General features: G+C 39.6%; 1 protein-coding gene across 6 annotated transcripts in view; it reads right to left on the bottom strand.

Annotated features, from left to right (window-relative positions):
- The window catches only part of PRELID2 (PRELI domain containing 2), a 67,720-nt gene that overhangs the window by 36,679 nt on the left and 15,677 nt on the right, over nt 1-15,364 (bottom strand). For all 6 annotated transcript variants that reach the window (XM_055332749.1, XM_055332750.1, XM_055332751.1 and 3 more), the window contains one exon: nt 14,465-14,625. In XM_055332749.1, the coding sequence (XP_055188724.1) occupies nt 14,465-14,625 (161 nt within the window). The remainder of the gene's footprint in view (nt 1-14,464; nt 14,626-15,364) is intronic.

The following is a 15,364-nucleotide window of genomic DNA, read 5'->3' as shown; positions in this document are numbered from 1 at the left end:
CTTTTTTTTTCCCCACACATTTCTTCTCCCTTCCCTTATATTCCCTTTCACTATTATTTATATTCCCCAAATGAATGAGAACATATAATGTTTGTCCTTCTCCGATTGAATTACTTCACTCAGCATAATACCCTCCACCAGTTCCATCCACGTTGAAGCAAATGGTGGGTATTTGTCGTTTCTAATGGCTGAGTAATATTCCATTGTATACATAAACCACATCTTCTGTATCCATTCATCTTTCAATGGACACCGGGGCTCCTTCCACAGTTTGGCTATTGTGGACATTGCTGCTAGAAACATTGGGGTACAGGTGTCCCGGTGTTTCACTGCATCTGTATCTTTGGGGTAAATCCCCAACAGTGCAATTGCTGGGTCGTAGGGCAGGTCTATTTTTAATTCTTTGAGGAACCTCCACACAGTTTTCCAGAGTGGCTGCAACAGTTCACATTTCCACCAGCAGTGCAAGAGGGTTCCCTTTTCTCCGCATCCTCTCCAACATTTGTGGTTTCCTGCCTTGTTAATTTTCCCCATTCTCACTGGTGTGAGGTGGTATCTCATTGTGGTTTTGATTTGTATTTCCCTGATAGCAAGTGATGCAGAGCATTTTCTCATGTGCATGTTGGCCATGTCTAGGTCTTCCTCTGTGAGATTTCTCTCCATGTCTTTTGCCCATTTCATGATTGGATTGTTTCTTTGGTGTTGAGTTTAATGAGTTCTTTATAGATTTTGGAAACTAGCCCTTTATCTGATACGTCATTTGCAAATATCTTCTCCCATTCTGTAGGTTGTCTTTTAGTTTTGTTGACTGTATCCTTTGCTGTGCAAAAGCTTCTTATCTTGATGAAGTCCCAATAGTTCATTTTTGCTTTTGTTTCTTTTGCCTTCGTGGATGTATCTTGCAAGAAGTTACTGTGGCCAAGTTCAAAAAGGGTGTTGCCTGTGTTCTCCTCTAGGATTTTGATGGAATCTTGTCTCACATTTAGATCTTTCATCCATTTTGAGTTTATCTTTGTGTATGGTGCAAGAGAGTGGTCTAGTTTCATTCTTCTGCATGTGGATGTCCAATTTTCCCAGCACCATTTATTGAAGAGACTGTCTTTCTTCCAGTGGATAGTCTTTCCTCCTTTATCGAGTATTAGTTGACCATAAAGTTCAGGGTCCACTTCTGGGTTCTCTATTCTGTTCCATTGATCTATGTGTCTGTTTTTGTGCCAGTACCACACTGTCTTGATGACCACAGCTTTGTAGTACAGCCTGAAATCTGGCATTGTGATGCCCCCAGATATGGTTTTCTTTTTTAAAATTCCCCTGGCTATTCGGGGTCTTTTCTGATTCCACACAAATCTTAAAATAATTTGTTCTCTCTGAAGAAAGCCCATGGTATTTTGATAGGGATTGCATTAAACGTGTAAATTGCCCTGGGTAACATTGACATTTTCACAATATTAATTCTGCCAATCCATGAGCATGGAATATTTTTCCATCTCTTTGTGTCTTCCTCAATTTCTTTCAGAAGTGTTCTATAGTTTTTAGGGTATAGATCCTTTACCTCTTTGGTTAGGTTTATTCCTAGGTATCTTATGCTTTTGGGTGCAATTGTAAATGGGATTGACTCCTTAATTTCTCTTTCTTCAGTCTCATTGTTAGTGTATAGAAATGCCATTGATTTCTGGGCATTGATTTTGTATCCCGCCATGCTACCAAATTGCTGTATGAGTTCTAGCAATCTTGGGATGGAGGCTTTTGGGTTTTCTATGTAGAGTATCATGTCATCGGCAAAGAGGGAGAGTTTGACTTCTTCTTTGCCAATTTGAATGCCTTTAATGTCTTTTTGTTGTCTGATTGCTGAGGCTAGGACTTCCAGTACTATGTTGAATAGCAGTGGTGAGAGTGGACATCCCTGTCTTTTTCCTGACCTTAGGGGAAAGGCTCCCAGTGCTTCCCCATTGAGAATGATATTTGCTGTGGGCTTTTCGTAGATGGCTTTTAAGATGTCGAGGAATGTTCCCTCTATCCCTACACTCTGAAGAGTTTTGATCAGGAATGGATGCTGTATTTTGTCAAATGCTTTCTCTGCATCTAATGAGAGGATCATATGGTTCTTGGTTTTTCTCTTGTTGATATGATGAATCACACTGATTGTTTTACAAGTGTTGAACCAGCCTTGTGTCCCGGGGATAAATCCTACTTGGTCATGGTGAATAATCTTCTTAATGTATTGTTGGATCCGATTGGCTAGTATCCTGTTGAGAATTTTTGCATCCATGTTCATCAGGGATATTGGTCTGTAATTCTCCTTTTTGGTGGGGTCTTTGTCTGGTTTTGGAATTAAGGTGATGCTGGCCTCATAGAACGAATTTGGAAGTACTCCATCTCTTTCTATCTTTCCAAACAGCTTTAGTAGAATAGGTATGGTTTCTTCTTTAAATGTTTGATAGAATTCCCCTGGGAAGCCATCTGGCCCTGGACTTTTGTGTCTTGGGAGGTTTTTGATGACTGCTTCAATTTCCTCCCTGGTTATTGGCCTGTTCAGGTTTTCTATTTCTTCCTGTTCCAGTTTTGGTAGTTGGTGGCTTTCCAGGAATGCGTCCATTTCTTCTAGATTGCCTAATTTATTGGCGTATAGCTGTTCATAATATGTTTTTAAAATCGTTTGTATTTCCTTGGTGTTGGTAGTGATCTCTCCTTTCTCATTCATGATTTTATTAATTTGAGTCTTCTCTCTCTTCTTTTTAATAAGGCTGGCTAATGGTTTATCTATCTTATTAATTCTTTCAAAGAACCAGCTCCTGGTTCTGTTGACCTGTTCCACAGTTCTTCTGGTCTGGATATCGTTGAGTTCTGCTCGAATCTTTATTAACTCTCTTCTTCTCCTGGCTGTAGGATCTATTTGCTGTTTTTTCTCTAGCTCCTGTATGTGTAAGGTTAGCTTTTGTATTTGTGTTCTTTCCAGTTTTTGAATGGATGCTTGTATTGCGATGTATTTCCCCCTTAGGACTGCTTTTGCTGCATCCCAAAGATTTTGAATGGTTGTATCTTCATTCTCATTAGTTTCCATGAATCTTTTCCAAGGATCATTTCTATATAAATAAAGGTATTCTTTAAAAGGCTCTGCACTCCCAAAAACCATTCTCAGCAAAGGTACATGCTAACTTCTGACTTATCATTTACTTAAAGTCTCATTAAATCACATCTTGGCTTTCCTTTTCCTACCCTATGTAACCAAGTGTTTGATGTTTCACTCAAGAGACATAGAAATGATTCAAGTTTTCCTACATGTATCTTTTATCTCTGCAAAGCCTAAAGGAAGGACTGCATCACATTTATGAGGTTATATACCCAGGGTCACTTTTACTCTTCAAAAACTCTACAGTAACATTGTATAATGTATCAGACATGGTGTTATCTTCTGAGGTTGTTACTCTTAAAACATTTTCCCTCTTTTACACACAGAGGAACCTGTGGCAAAAAGAAGTTAAATAATTTGCCCAGAGTCATATAGTTTGGTGGATGTAGATTCATCATTGACTGCTTCAAAACCTCAGTCCTGCTCCTATGTCAACTAATGACACAGCCACCCTCCTAGTCTATGATACCGGAGACCTCAGCAACATGTTCCGTAATTATTCCCTTTCTAATCAAACCAAACATTCCATCAGTCAGAAGATAGTGTTTATTTTACTTCTAATGCCCCCTCAAAGGCCATGTCACTCTTCCCTGCCACTGCCTGGAGTTAGCTTAGCAATTTTCTCTTTCCAGAACCACAACTGCCTCTCAGTGGGCTCCTGTTCTCCAGCGGGCACTCTCTATAATCCACGCTGCCCAAAGTCAGCTTCCAAAACACATGCTGATCTTGTCATGGACTGCTTACAAAGTCGCAGAGAATATACCCTGCATGCTCGGTTGAGATCCATCCGTATCACTACATGTAGCTATTGTCCGTTCGTTTTCGTTGGCGGACAGGGTTCCGTTGTTTGAAAATACCCCAAGCTGGGACGTCTGGGTGGCTCAGCGGTTGAGCATCTGCCTTTGGCTCAGGGAGTGATCCCAGGGTCCTGGGATTGAGTCCCGCATCGGGTTCCCTGCGAGGAGCCTGCTTCTAGAGAGAGGCAGAGGCATAGGCAGAGGGGGAAGCCTATGTCTCTGCCTCTCTCTCTGTGACTCTCATGAATAAATAAATAAAATCTTAAAAAAAAAAGAAAATACCCCAAATTATTTATCCATTCTACTGAAGATGAACATATTACAATGCATCCACATACATAGGTCCCCAAGTGTCTCTAAAATATCAAAAAGTTGAATGTCTGGGTCACAGGACATGTGAGGTTTCACCTTTAGTAGATGACATCAAATGTTTTTCCTAAATGGTTTTACTTGTAGGGTTTTGTTGTTGTTTTATAGCTTCAGTGCCAAATGCAACGTGGTAGGAAAATGGCAGCACATGGTAGAAAAATCAATAATGTATTAGGAAAAAAAGGATGGAGAGAAGGGAGAGGGTAGAGAAGGAAGCAAAAGAATGAGAGAATTTATAATACATCTCAATACATTTGTCAGAACAATTGAACTAAATATCTCAAGATTTCTCCCTGCTAAAAAAAAAAAAAAAAAAAAAAAAAATTCCCCCTGCTAATAACGTCAGTAGGGGGCAGCCTTCACCTGGCTCAAAGATGAGGCACCAACAGCGTCTGGAAAATAATGTTGGAAGAGGAGCCTCATTCACTGGTTGTGCCTGTATCAGAGTCACATCTACTGCTCTGCCCACAGGCAGGCATAATTCAACACAGAACGCAATGGAATCATGACAAAGTTCACCTCAAACCTAGGAACCCCTTTGTGAAAGTGAATGCCAGCTTATCCAATCAGTCTCCTACTTTTAGATCATTGAAAAACGTGTTTCCTTCTGGATTTGGGAAAATAAAAAAGTTCAGAGGAAACATGGATAAATTAATTCCCAGAGCACGCAGCCACTAGCTCTGAATCCTCAAAACGGCAGTTTCCGGGAAAGCAAAAGCTCTTAATGAGATCCTGTCCTTGCATTATTGACTGGTTAGGTATGGCAAATCTTGCCTAATTGTTTTCATGATGGGAATTTAATTAAAGTGTCTTTGAGGGGGAAAAAAGTTTCCACAGATATTCCTGTTATGATGACATCTCAGTTCTAATCATGGTGCTCCTGCCATTCCCCTGTAACCACGCACAAGGACGGCCTCTCGTGCTCCTTAGGTCTGACAGCGCTGCAGACTGCTTGGCTCATATGTGAACTCTACCAAGCCAGAATATGTGGTCTCTCCTACCCCATCTTACAAACCCATTTATGTCACAGTGCTTTCTCAGAGAACCAACTCAATTTACAGAGTTCCCAATAAGTACTAGACAGTCTTCAGCCTACACACACACACACACACACACACACACAAAGGGAGAGAGAAAGAGAACATAGATTAAGGGTGTAGTTTATGGAGTCAGATTCCTTGGATTCACAACTCCTAACACAGAATGGAGATCTACCAACATAGGCAAGTACCTAATGCTGTGTGAGGTTCAGACACCTCAGTAAAATGGGATTAATAATACCTATTACATGGTTGTTCCAAAGGCGAATAAGGTAATATGTGTAAAGCACTCAAGGTAATATGGGTAAACATTCAATAAATGTTAGTTGATAATACTAACCTACTACAATTACTACTACTAATAATAATGCTATTTATTACACCACCATTAGGATTCCCATTTACACAAACACTGTATCTGAGAAGTTAAACGCTCATAGCACAAATCTAACTCTGATCAACTCCCGAACCTTTATACCTCATTAAATTCCAGGTGACATTCGATCATCCTAAACCACTTAGGGAGGCAATGAAACCCTCCCTACCTGTTCTGGCATTCAAAGCCCTTGGAACTCCAGAGCCCTCCCATCTTACCAGCATCCTCCTCACCTTGCTATCACACATCACACTCACAGGCTCTGCACGATAGCCATGTGAAACCAAACACTCCTCTGGCCTCTCTAGCCCTCGCTCCTGAGGCCCTCCCCTTCTGAGTTGCTCTGCTCTAACAAGTCCCAGGAATGGGTTGTTAACAATAGCCCTAAATTATTAATAGTGAGCTGCAGCAGGGAATATCCCAATGCTAAGGAATTATCAAGTGGTAGTAGAATCTCAGGAGCCAAACAGCCTAGCACAGGTATATATTATAGGGAAAGGCGGCTTAGTCTCTTAAAACATGGTATTTAAGAACTGATAATCAATTATAATAGATAAAACTTGTTTTAAGTAGGCTCCACACCCAGTGTGGAGCCCAAAGCAAGACTTGAATTCAGGACCCTGAGATTAAGACCTGAGCTAAGATTAAGAGTCGGATGCTTAACCCACTGAGCCACCCAGGTACCCCAGATAACACTTGTTAATAGCCTACTGTGGTAAAGTATTAAGTCCGTTGTATACACTATTTCAGTTAATTCTCACAACAGTCTTACGAGGTAATATTAATGCCATTTTACCGATTAAAAAAAAACAGGTTCAATGAGGCAAATTTGCTAAGGCCTCACAAAAATAAGTGGCAAGGCTACTATTTAAATCCACACAGTAGGGAGGTGGGCGGGGGGTGGGGGTGACTGGGTGGCGGGCACTGAGGTAGGCACTTGACGGGATGAGCACTGGGTGTTATTCTGTATGTTGACAAATTGAACACCAATAAAAAAATAAATTTATTTTAAAAATAAATAAATAAATCCACACAGTTAACCTCAGGTCCCATATCCCTTACCTGAATCCTATGACCTAGAAAAAAATGTCTATTCAGTGCAAACTTATTGGCATCCTGAATGGTGGGCAAAGTCTCAAAATCTACAAGTTTGTGAACTGGTCCACTCAGAGTCTTGCCTTGGGATATCAGCCTCCCGTCCCACACACCCCATTTGGTGCTGGCTTCAAGGACATGCCACGTATGCTGCTGCACAGCTGTATAGGACTCTGCTCTCAGAAGGGCTACACACTTGATTAAATGATCTGATGTCACTGTTTCTGAAATTCTCAACCACTCTGAACAAGGGGCTCTATATTTTCATTTTGCACTGGGTCCTGCAAATTCTGTAGCTGTTTCTGATCCCACTTTCTAATGGAGATCTATACAACATTGCCAACTCTCATGCCCTGGGGAGTTTTCTGAGATGCGTTGAAATGCGTGCTTCAGTTTAGCTATACCTAACCTAATAAAAGCCTCAAACACATGCAAACCCTTAGACTCATATATCTACTTCTAAAAATGTGTCCTAAGCAAATAATCTTAGTTGAGGGCTTAGAATAGCCTATAAAGATATTCATCACACCATTATTTAGAAGAGCAGATAATGAGAAATAATGCAAATGCCCAATACGGACATTTAATAAAACACACTAGAATAATTTTTATCCAACGAATACATCTAAACAGCCATAGAAAATCATTTTTAAATGACACATTTAATAAGGAAAGACAGTCCCAAATGTAATGTTAAATTAATGTAAAAGTCAGGACATCATGTACAGTATGATTCCATGTTTATAAAAATGATTTTTCTGCAGAATGATTAAATATATTGTAGCAAGTGCAGTATGCTCCTAGGATGAAATGCTACACAGCATTGGAACAAGTAGTACGGATAGGATGAGGCTCCCAGACACAATATTTAGCAAAAGAAAACTGATACAGCTGGGCACATACACTGATTCCATTCCACACAAAGATCAACTGTAGGTAATATTAATCTATAAGGATGGAGATCAGAATATTGGTTCCCTACGGGGCCACTGACTAGAAAGAACACAAAATACCTGAAGAGGGCATGAACATACTCTGGGTTTATGTATATTGTAACTGTCCTATGATGCATATGCAATACTTGACAAAAAAAAAGAGGAAAGATTATTTTAGCATATGATAACAAAGGGTATTGGAGTTAAGACTTGTCCAAACTAGACCTACGTAAGGGCAGGGTTTTCCCATCTTCGGTCAAAGGGCTGTTGAGTCATCTCAGAGCAGAGCAGAGAATCAAGAACAAGCTCGAAATTACCACCTCAATTTCTCTCAATCCTCCAACCCTCTTGAGGTCAGACATATATGAAATGGAGCTGCCTCCACCTACAAGTACAGGAAATGTCTCAAAAGGAAGCTCTAAGTGCAGACCAGGAAACTGAACTCCCCTTGGATTTTTTATTTTCCATCTCTACTGAGCTACCAATAGTATCCTTGATTGGAAAGATGACAACCAAGCACCCAGGTGTCAATTCTCAACCTGCTGTAGAAGGCAGATCCTTAGACTAGGTAAATGGGCATCAGATTCCTGCTCTGTTGTCTTATCATCTTTAGATTGCTCTGCATATCAATGCATGGTGATAAAATATCATAATTTTTAATACACAACGTATTTACTTCCTACAGATACGTAAGAAGCTAACACAAAATTAAAAAAAAAAAAGAAAAGAAAATTTAACCAGCATCTCTGTTCCATAAAAGCAGCGACAACAGAATTTTGACACATATCAGACCACTCAAGTCTCCCTTCTTCCTCCTTCACTTCCACTGAAAATTCCTTTCCTACATAAAATCAAGAGGGCCCTCAACTGAATTGTTAAAGTTTTCAGGAGGGTGTTTCTGACAAAAAGTGTTTACTATTTGCTGAAGAACCAGATTATCAACTGGTGATGCTTTATAAGATTAATGGGAATTTTGCAAAAAATGGAGTTCCAAAGAGGTGCCAGCAGCATGTTTGTGCACCACTGGGACCACAGGATATGGACTAGGTATCCGGCTAGGTATCCGGCTCCCAAATCTGTGTGCACAACAGATTCACCTTAAGATCTTAAGAAACGTTGATTATCAAGAGCCAGCCCAGGCCTATAAAACTAGAGCCAACACAAGGAATCTACATGTTTAACCATCGCCCTGAATCCTACACTAATACACAACCCAAACCAAAGGGCAAGAAGGATGAAAACACAAAGTCAACAGGCATTACCTAAGGTATTTCACAAGTCCTTCCTTGCAAATGACACAGAATGCTCCCCTAGCTAAACATCCTTGTTTCCAGTTCAATTATCACTGCTATTTTCAATAAAACAGCTTACTCCACTTTTCAAAGTTAGTACCTTTAAAGAGCCACCTCCCTTTGAAAACAGCATTTATTCACTATTAGTTCCAACAACAGCTTCCACATGTCTGGTGCCTTATACTCTCCAAGTACAGAGCATTCCCACCTATTATCTTATTAAATCTTCACACTACTTTATGAGGGAGTTCAGGCCAGCTTTGTGTCTTTTCTCAGAGTCCAACTGTATGTAAGTAACCAAGCAGCAAAAACCAGAAACAAGGTCTCCGTATTACTGGTGATTTCAAGATTTCCTCAATGTTGAAGTTCCTACCAAATCATCTGGGACTTTCCCAGTTTGCACTTGCCCCTCCTGTTAATTCCATTCCTTTTCACTTCCCTTATCCCCATTTCACCTGTAAGAAGCACAAACTGCCATTCAGTCAACAAATAGCACAGAGCATCCTCTGCAGGCATCTGAGCACTGTGCTACATCCTGAGGATACAGGAGGATAGGAAAACAGACACTGATTATATGAACACAAACATAAAAAGCAAATGAATATCTTTTTTATGAATATCTTTTTGAGGGTCATCTTATTGAGTCAAAAATAAGACTCCTGGCGAAATGTCATATTTACACAGAAAAGGCATTGTTGCTCAGTTTCCTATAATCAGGAATGCATTCTGCTAATTGTCTAACTACCCCACTGGTGCCCTGGAAATTAAGATCAACATAAGTAACAGGGTGTCGTGTTTGGGGATGAATACCTTGGAATTTATCTGGGCTAGTTGATAATACACCTTTTAAGCCCTTTACTGTCAGGAATAGGGCTCAGAAGTAATTCCTGAGTAAAGTTAACACAGCCAGAATATTCTAATATTTCAGTGAAAGCAAATGTGAAGGTCAACCAAAAAGGCTAGTGCCCAACACATGGAAGTCACCAAACTGTCAAATTTGCTACTAGAGGGATAAAGGTTTCAAAACAAGGAAAACATGGACACACACTCAAAAAAAAAAAAAAAATGCCCAACCATCAGCCCCTTAAAACATGCAATTTTTACTATTTGTGATTCACCAGATGAATAGTCAAGACTTGGGATGTTTTAATCCAGAAATTGAAAAATAATAAAAAATGTACATCTTATTAGGATCAAAAATATTCATACATGTAACTTCAATTATAATGAATATTTATTGAACTAAAAACGGTTGTTCAACCCGTTAATTTAATATGGGTGTAAGGTTTGATTTTGGCTTTTCTGTTTCTTTTCCTACATTTCCGAAGGAATTTGATATTCTATAAATGTTAGGTCACTATATCCAACATTATTAGCCCACACTCTACTAGGCTGCACATTTTAAATCTCAGAAATAAGGTTTATAAGCATTGATGAATAAGGAAGAGCTGTTCCACAGGGATGGGTAAAGACACAGGCCACTAAGAATCTCACCACTGAGCATCGGGGAATGATCCTGTTAACCTAAAGCCAAAGAAAGCCAGCTGGGCAACAGCATGAACAGTGAGTCTGCACTAAGGTCTCCACTAACAGTAATAAATAAAACCTTGCTTTAAGATAACAGAGTAGTTACTGCCGACCACAAAACCCATACAGGTGTGGTGAGAGAAAAAAGCCCATGAAAATACTTTTACAAGATGATTATCTTTTTTGAATTGCTTAAAGTAAATAACCATCACGAAAGCCAAATCAAATTTGTATCAATTGCATGCCCACACAGTACAGTAAAAATCCATTTTAAGGAAAAGAACCAGAAACTAACAAATAAATACATTTTTAAAAATAGGACCAAACACAAAATAGTAAGAAATTAATAAATTTATCTTGGAATGTAAGATGTTGGCAAGCAAGAAAACCATGACTGTCCAACCGAGGAGCTTACAGCCCCAGAGCTGGTGCGCTTGACGGAACTTGAACTTACAATGTAGCTCTTGCCCAAGAAGGTGCCATAACAAGTACAGAAACATCAGCAGGAAGCCAAAACTGGATCCACGTAAAAAAGCACAGATCAAGGCTTAGTCTGATTCGAAGGGAACTCTTTCAGAGTCCATCTCTGAGTTGAGCCAACAGGCCATGCATAGGGACAGAATGACATCTGCTTTCCCAACACATACCCACACCTGCTAACCAGAGCACAGCTTGAGAGTCTAATTTTAGATTCAACAGCTGTGACAGCTTTTTCTCTTTAAAAAAAAAAAAATAATCAGTCCATATTTCATCTTCTGGGTGTATAGGTAGTCATCATCCTCATATTCCCTGGCAAAGGAGGGGAAAGAAATAATGTCCTTTCCTTGATGTTCCCCCACGATTACCCACTCATTTAGAATGTCTGCCTAGGGGTGCCTGGGTGGCTCAGTGGTTGAGCATCTGCCTCTAGCTCAGGTTGTGATCCCGGGGTCCTGGGATCGAGTCCTGCATCGGGCTTCCCACAGGGAACCTGTTTCTCCCTCTGCCTATATCTCTGCCTCTTTCTATACATCTCTCATGAATAAATAAATAAAATCTTTGAAAACAAAACAAAAAACTCTGCAGGGGAAGGATCTAGCTTTGACCTTGATACAGTAGGTGTCAATAAATATTGGCCTGTTGTGTCAAAAATCTAAAAGAATGTTTGGGAGAAACATAACAAATCAAAGAAACAAACAAAGTATGGGACACCTGGGTGGTCAGCGGTTGAGCACCTGCCTTTGGCTCAGGGCGTGATCCTGGAGTCCTGGGATCAAGTTCCACATGGGGCTCCCTGCATGGAGCCTGCTTCTCCCTCTGCCCCCCCCCCCATGAATGAATAAAATCTTAAAAAAAAAAAAGAAAGAAAAAATATAATTGGCCAAACCTTTTTAAAGAACAATCTAATAAAATCAAACTATAAAATACACATAACCTTTGACCCAGAAATCTACCTTAAAAGGTTATTGAAGAACTACAGAAATACATAATAATAGGGATTTCATTACAGTGTTACTTGTAATAGCAAAAAAATGCAAAAACAATCTAAATACCAATTAGGAATGAACTAAGAAAATTATGTGAATAGACACTATTGCTAGGTAATGAAAACTGGGGTTCCCCCGCCAGAACTGCTTAAGATTATAATATGTGTTTAATATATATAATACAAGACATATGTACCGTATTTTCCAGAATCAGAATATTGGAAAAATAATCTTCTAAAAATGACACAAAGGAAAAAGGTCCTGAAGGATATTTTCCTTGGATTCTCAGGGCCAATTATCACTTAACATTTCACTGGTGAAGGTCCAGTTCAGACTAGCCAATAGCCAGGATCTCTGAGAAAACTGAGGCTAAAACCACGCATATGAAAGACTTTTGTGTTTCACAAAAAATCAGATTTTATACAGACAATTCTGTCCTTTTACTACTTCTATGTACAAAAAAAACCCAAAAAACAAAAGATTCCCCTATTCTCTGGCCATAGTCTCAATACTTAATGCCAAACACCCGTGTCCTGTGTGAAGCTCCTGCCACGGGAGAGGCTAAGGAAAAGCCACTAGTAGGTGGTTCCAGGCAAACCAGCCTCAGAGGCTAGTAAGACGTGGCTTTCACACTCCTTCAGTGTGCTGCTGGAGCATCTGGGAATTGCCACTTCAAGACCCAATTGTGGGGAGCAGTCATGATTTGTACAAGTGATGGGGCTCCAGAATGGATTTTAAATTTGGGGGTTTTAGTTATTTGAGCTTGAGAGTCTTACTATTTCCATTAAAATGACAAGTGAATAAAAAATTCAAATTATACAGAGAAACAAAAAACAGTACATTATCCTCTGAAATTAGAGCTCACAGCAATAATCACTACTAACACTTGGCGCTTGTTATATTTTGCTTTTGTTTTTAAGCCTATCTCAGAAGGAATCATCATTTCTCACCCATTACATTGGCAGAAAATTTTAAGTATGTTAATATGAACTGCTCCCATTTTTAATTAATTTTTTATTCCGTATGAGGTAGAGGTCCAACTTCATTCTTTTGTTTGTAGATATCCACCATTTATTAAAAGGATATTCTTTCTCATTAAATAACCTTGGCATATAGCTTTTTAAAATCTTCCTTTAATGTTCTAAAGCTTGATAGTGACAGTGTTTACACAACTAAGCCAAAACTCATAGAACTGTACACTAAGAATAAACTTTGTTGTATGTAATAATACATACAACAGGGTGGCTCAGCGGTTAAACGTCTGCCACTGGCTCAGGGCGTGATCCCAAGGTCCAGGGATCAAGTCCCACATGGGGATCCCTGCATGGAGTCTGCTTCTCCCTCTGCCTGTGTCTCTGCTTCTCTGTGTCTCTCATAAATAAATAAATAAAATATTTTAAAATTTTTTAAAAAATAAAACTCCTTTAGAGAAACATTCTCATATAGTATATGTGAGGATCACATGCTTCACAAACACTATACTACTGTTTGTAATAAACTGAAAACCATCCGAACCTTTAGCAAAAAAAAAAAAAAAAAAAGGCTACACAGGGGCTCAGTCAGTTAAGCATCTGTCTTCGGCTCCCATCATGATGATCCCAGGGTCCTGTGATCAAGCCTTGCATCGCATTGGGCTCCCTGCTCATGAGGACTCTGCTTCTCCCTCTGTCCCTCCCCCAACTTGTGCACGTGCACTCTATCAAATAAATAAGTAAAATCTAAAAAAAAAAAAAAAAAAACTAAACAGATGTAGTATAATCATAGGATTGACTACTATGCAACAGTACAAAGGAATAAGCTAGGTTTTATATAAACAAAACGGATAAAGTTCTATTAAGCAAAAAACCTAAGTGCACAATGACTGATACAGAATGAAAGCATATATGTAAAAACATATATATAAAACCTTGCTATACAGGCTCTATGAGTACACATGTAAATACGTAAGAGTATCTCTAGAAGGTCTGGAAGAATCCTCAGCACACTCACTGCCTCTGGAGAGGACAAAGAGGCACCAGGACTGGACAGAGTCAAGCTCTGTTATTTTTCCCCCAAAGGGAAATCTATTCATTAACTACATGTAGGATTAAAAATTACTAATGCGGGACACCTGGGTGGCTCAGTTGGTTAAGCGTCCAATTCTTGATTTTAGCTCAGGTCATGATCTCAGGGTCATGAGATCGAGCCCATGCACCAGGCATAGAACCTGCTTGAGATTCTCTTTCTTGCCCTCTGCCCCTCCCCTCACTTGCCCATACATGCACTCTCTAAAAAAAAATAATAATAATTAATAATGCATACCTTATGTGAGTTGTAAACAGAGGTTATGAGTATGGAATCACAGCTTTTTTAATATATGCAGTCATTTGTGCATCCCTGCACCCAACCTACACACACACACACACACACACACACACACACACACAGGTGATCTTACCAATTTGGATTTTCCATACTTTCCCGGAAGACAGACTCTTCCTTCATGGATGCATATTGTGTCCATGTAAGGCAGTGACTCCGTATAGCCATGTTTCTTTCCTGAGGATTGAGCCATGATTCTTCTTCCAACTGGATACTAGGTACCTTTAAAATGCTCACCTGTCCAACAGAGAGCGGACGGCTTTCTCAATTTAGGAAGACAAGCTACATTAATACTGAGTCCAGAATTGCTTTTAGTCTTGGATAATTAAGAGGACAAGTGATGCTGATATATCAATGATGGCTCACCAATGGCTGTGAGTCCTTGATAATCAAACACACTATGACCTTCCTAAATGCTGCTGAGGACATGCAAATGGCCCAGGATTTATGCAGGCTGTACAGTCCCTGGCCTGATTTTCCTAACTGCTAAACACTAAGCAAATTACCAACCTCCTTCATGTCTCCTCTAGGGCTGGTTATGGCCTTCTTAAATTGATGTATTCTAATTGGGCCCACTTATGGGCTCGCATGCAGGACAATATCAGATAAAATATTTTCTTCATTGTAAACTCTGTCCAATACCTCAAAATGTATGTTTTCCAAGGTGGAGGAGACATGGGAAACTACAAAGGCAGCATGGTACAAGTCAGAGGTGTCTTTAAATTATTTAAGAATTGAGATACAAGACAAAGTTGAACACCTTTTTAAATAATAGATTCAAAGCGTGTATATAGGGCAAAGGCAGGGTACACACCCTGTGGAAAAAGCCAGTGATAATTTGCTGCACACAGTGTAACACAGTTTACCATGTGGAAAATAAAATAAGGTTCTTTTTCATTGTCATATCAGCTTTCTTTCCTCCAAAGAATGTGACACAGTCTTCATGCATGAACAGGAAGTGATAGAAGCCACCGCT

This window comes from Nyctereutes procyonoides, unplaced genomic scaffold (assembly GCF_905146905.1).
Source record: "Nyctereutes procyonoides isolate TBG_1078 unplaced genomic scaffold, NYPRO_anot_genome, whole genome shotgun sequence".
NCBI lineage: Eukaryota > Metazoa > Chordata > Mammalia > Carnivora > Canidae > Nyctereutes > Nyctereutes procyonoides.
Note: the sequence above shows the minus strand (reverse complement) of the source record. Positions and strands in the feature narration are given on the sequence as shown.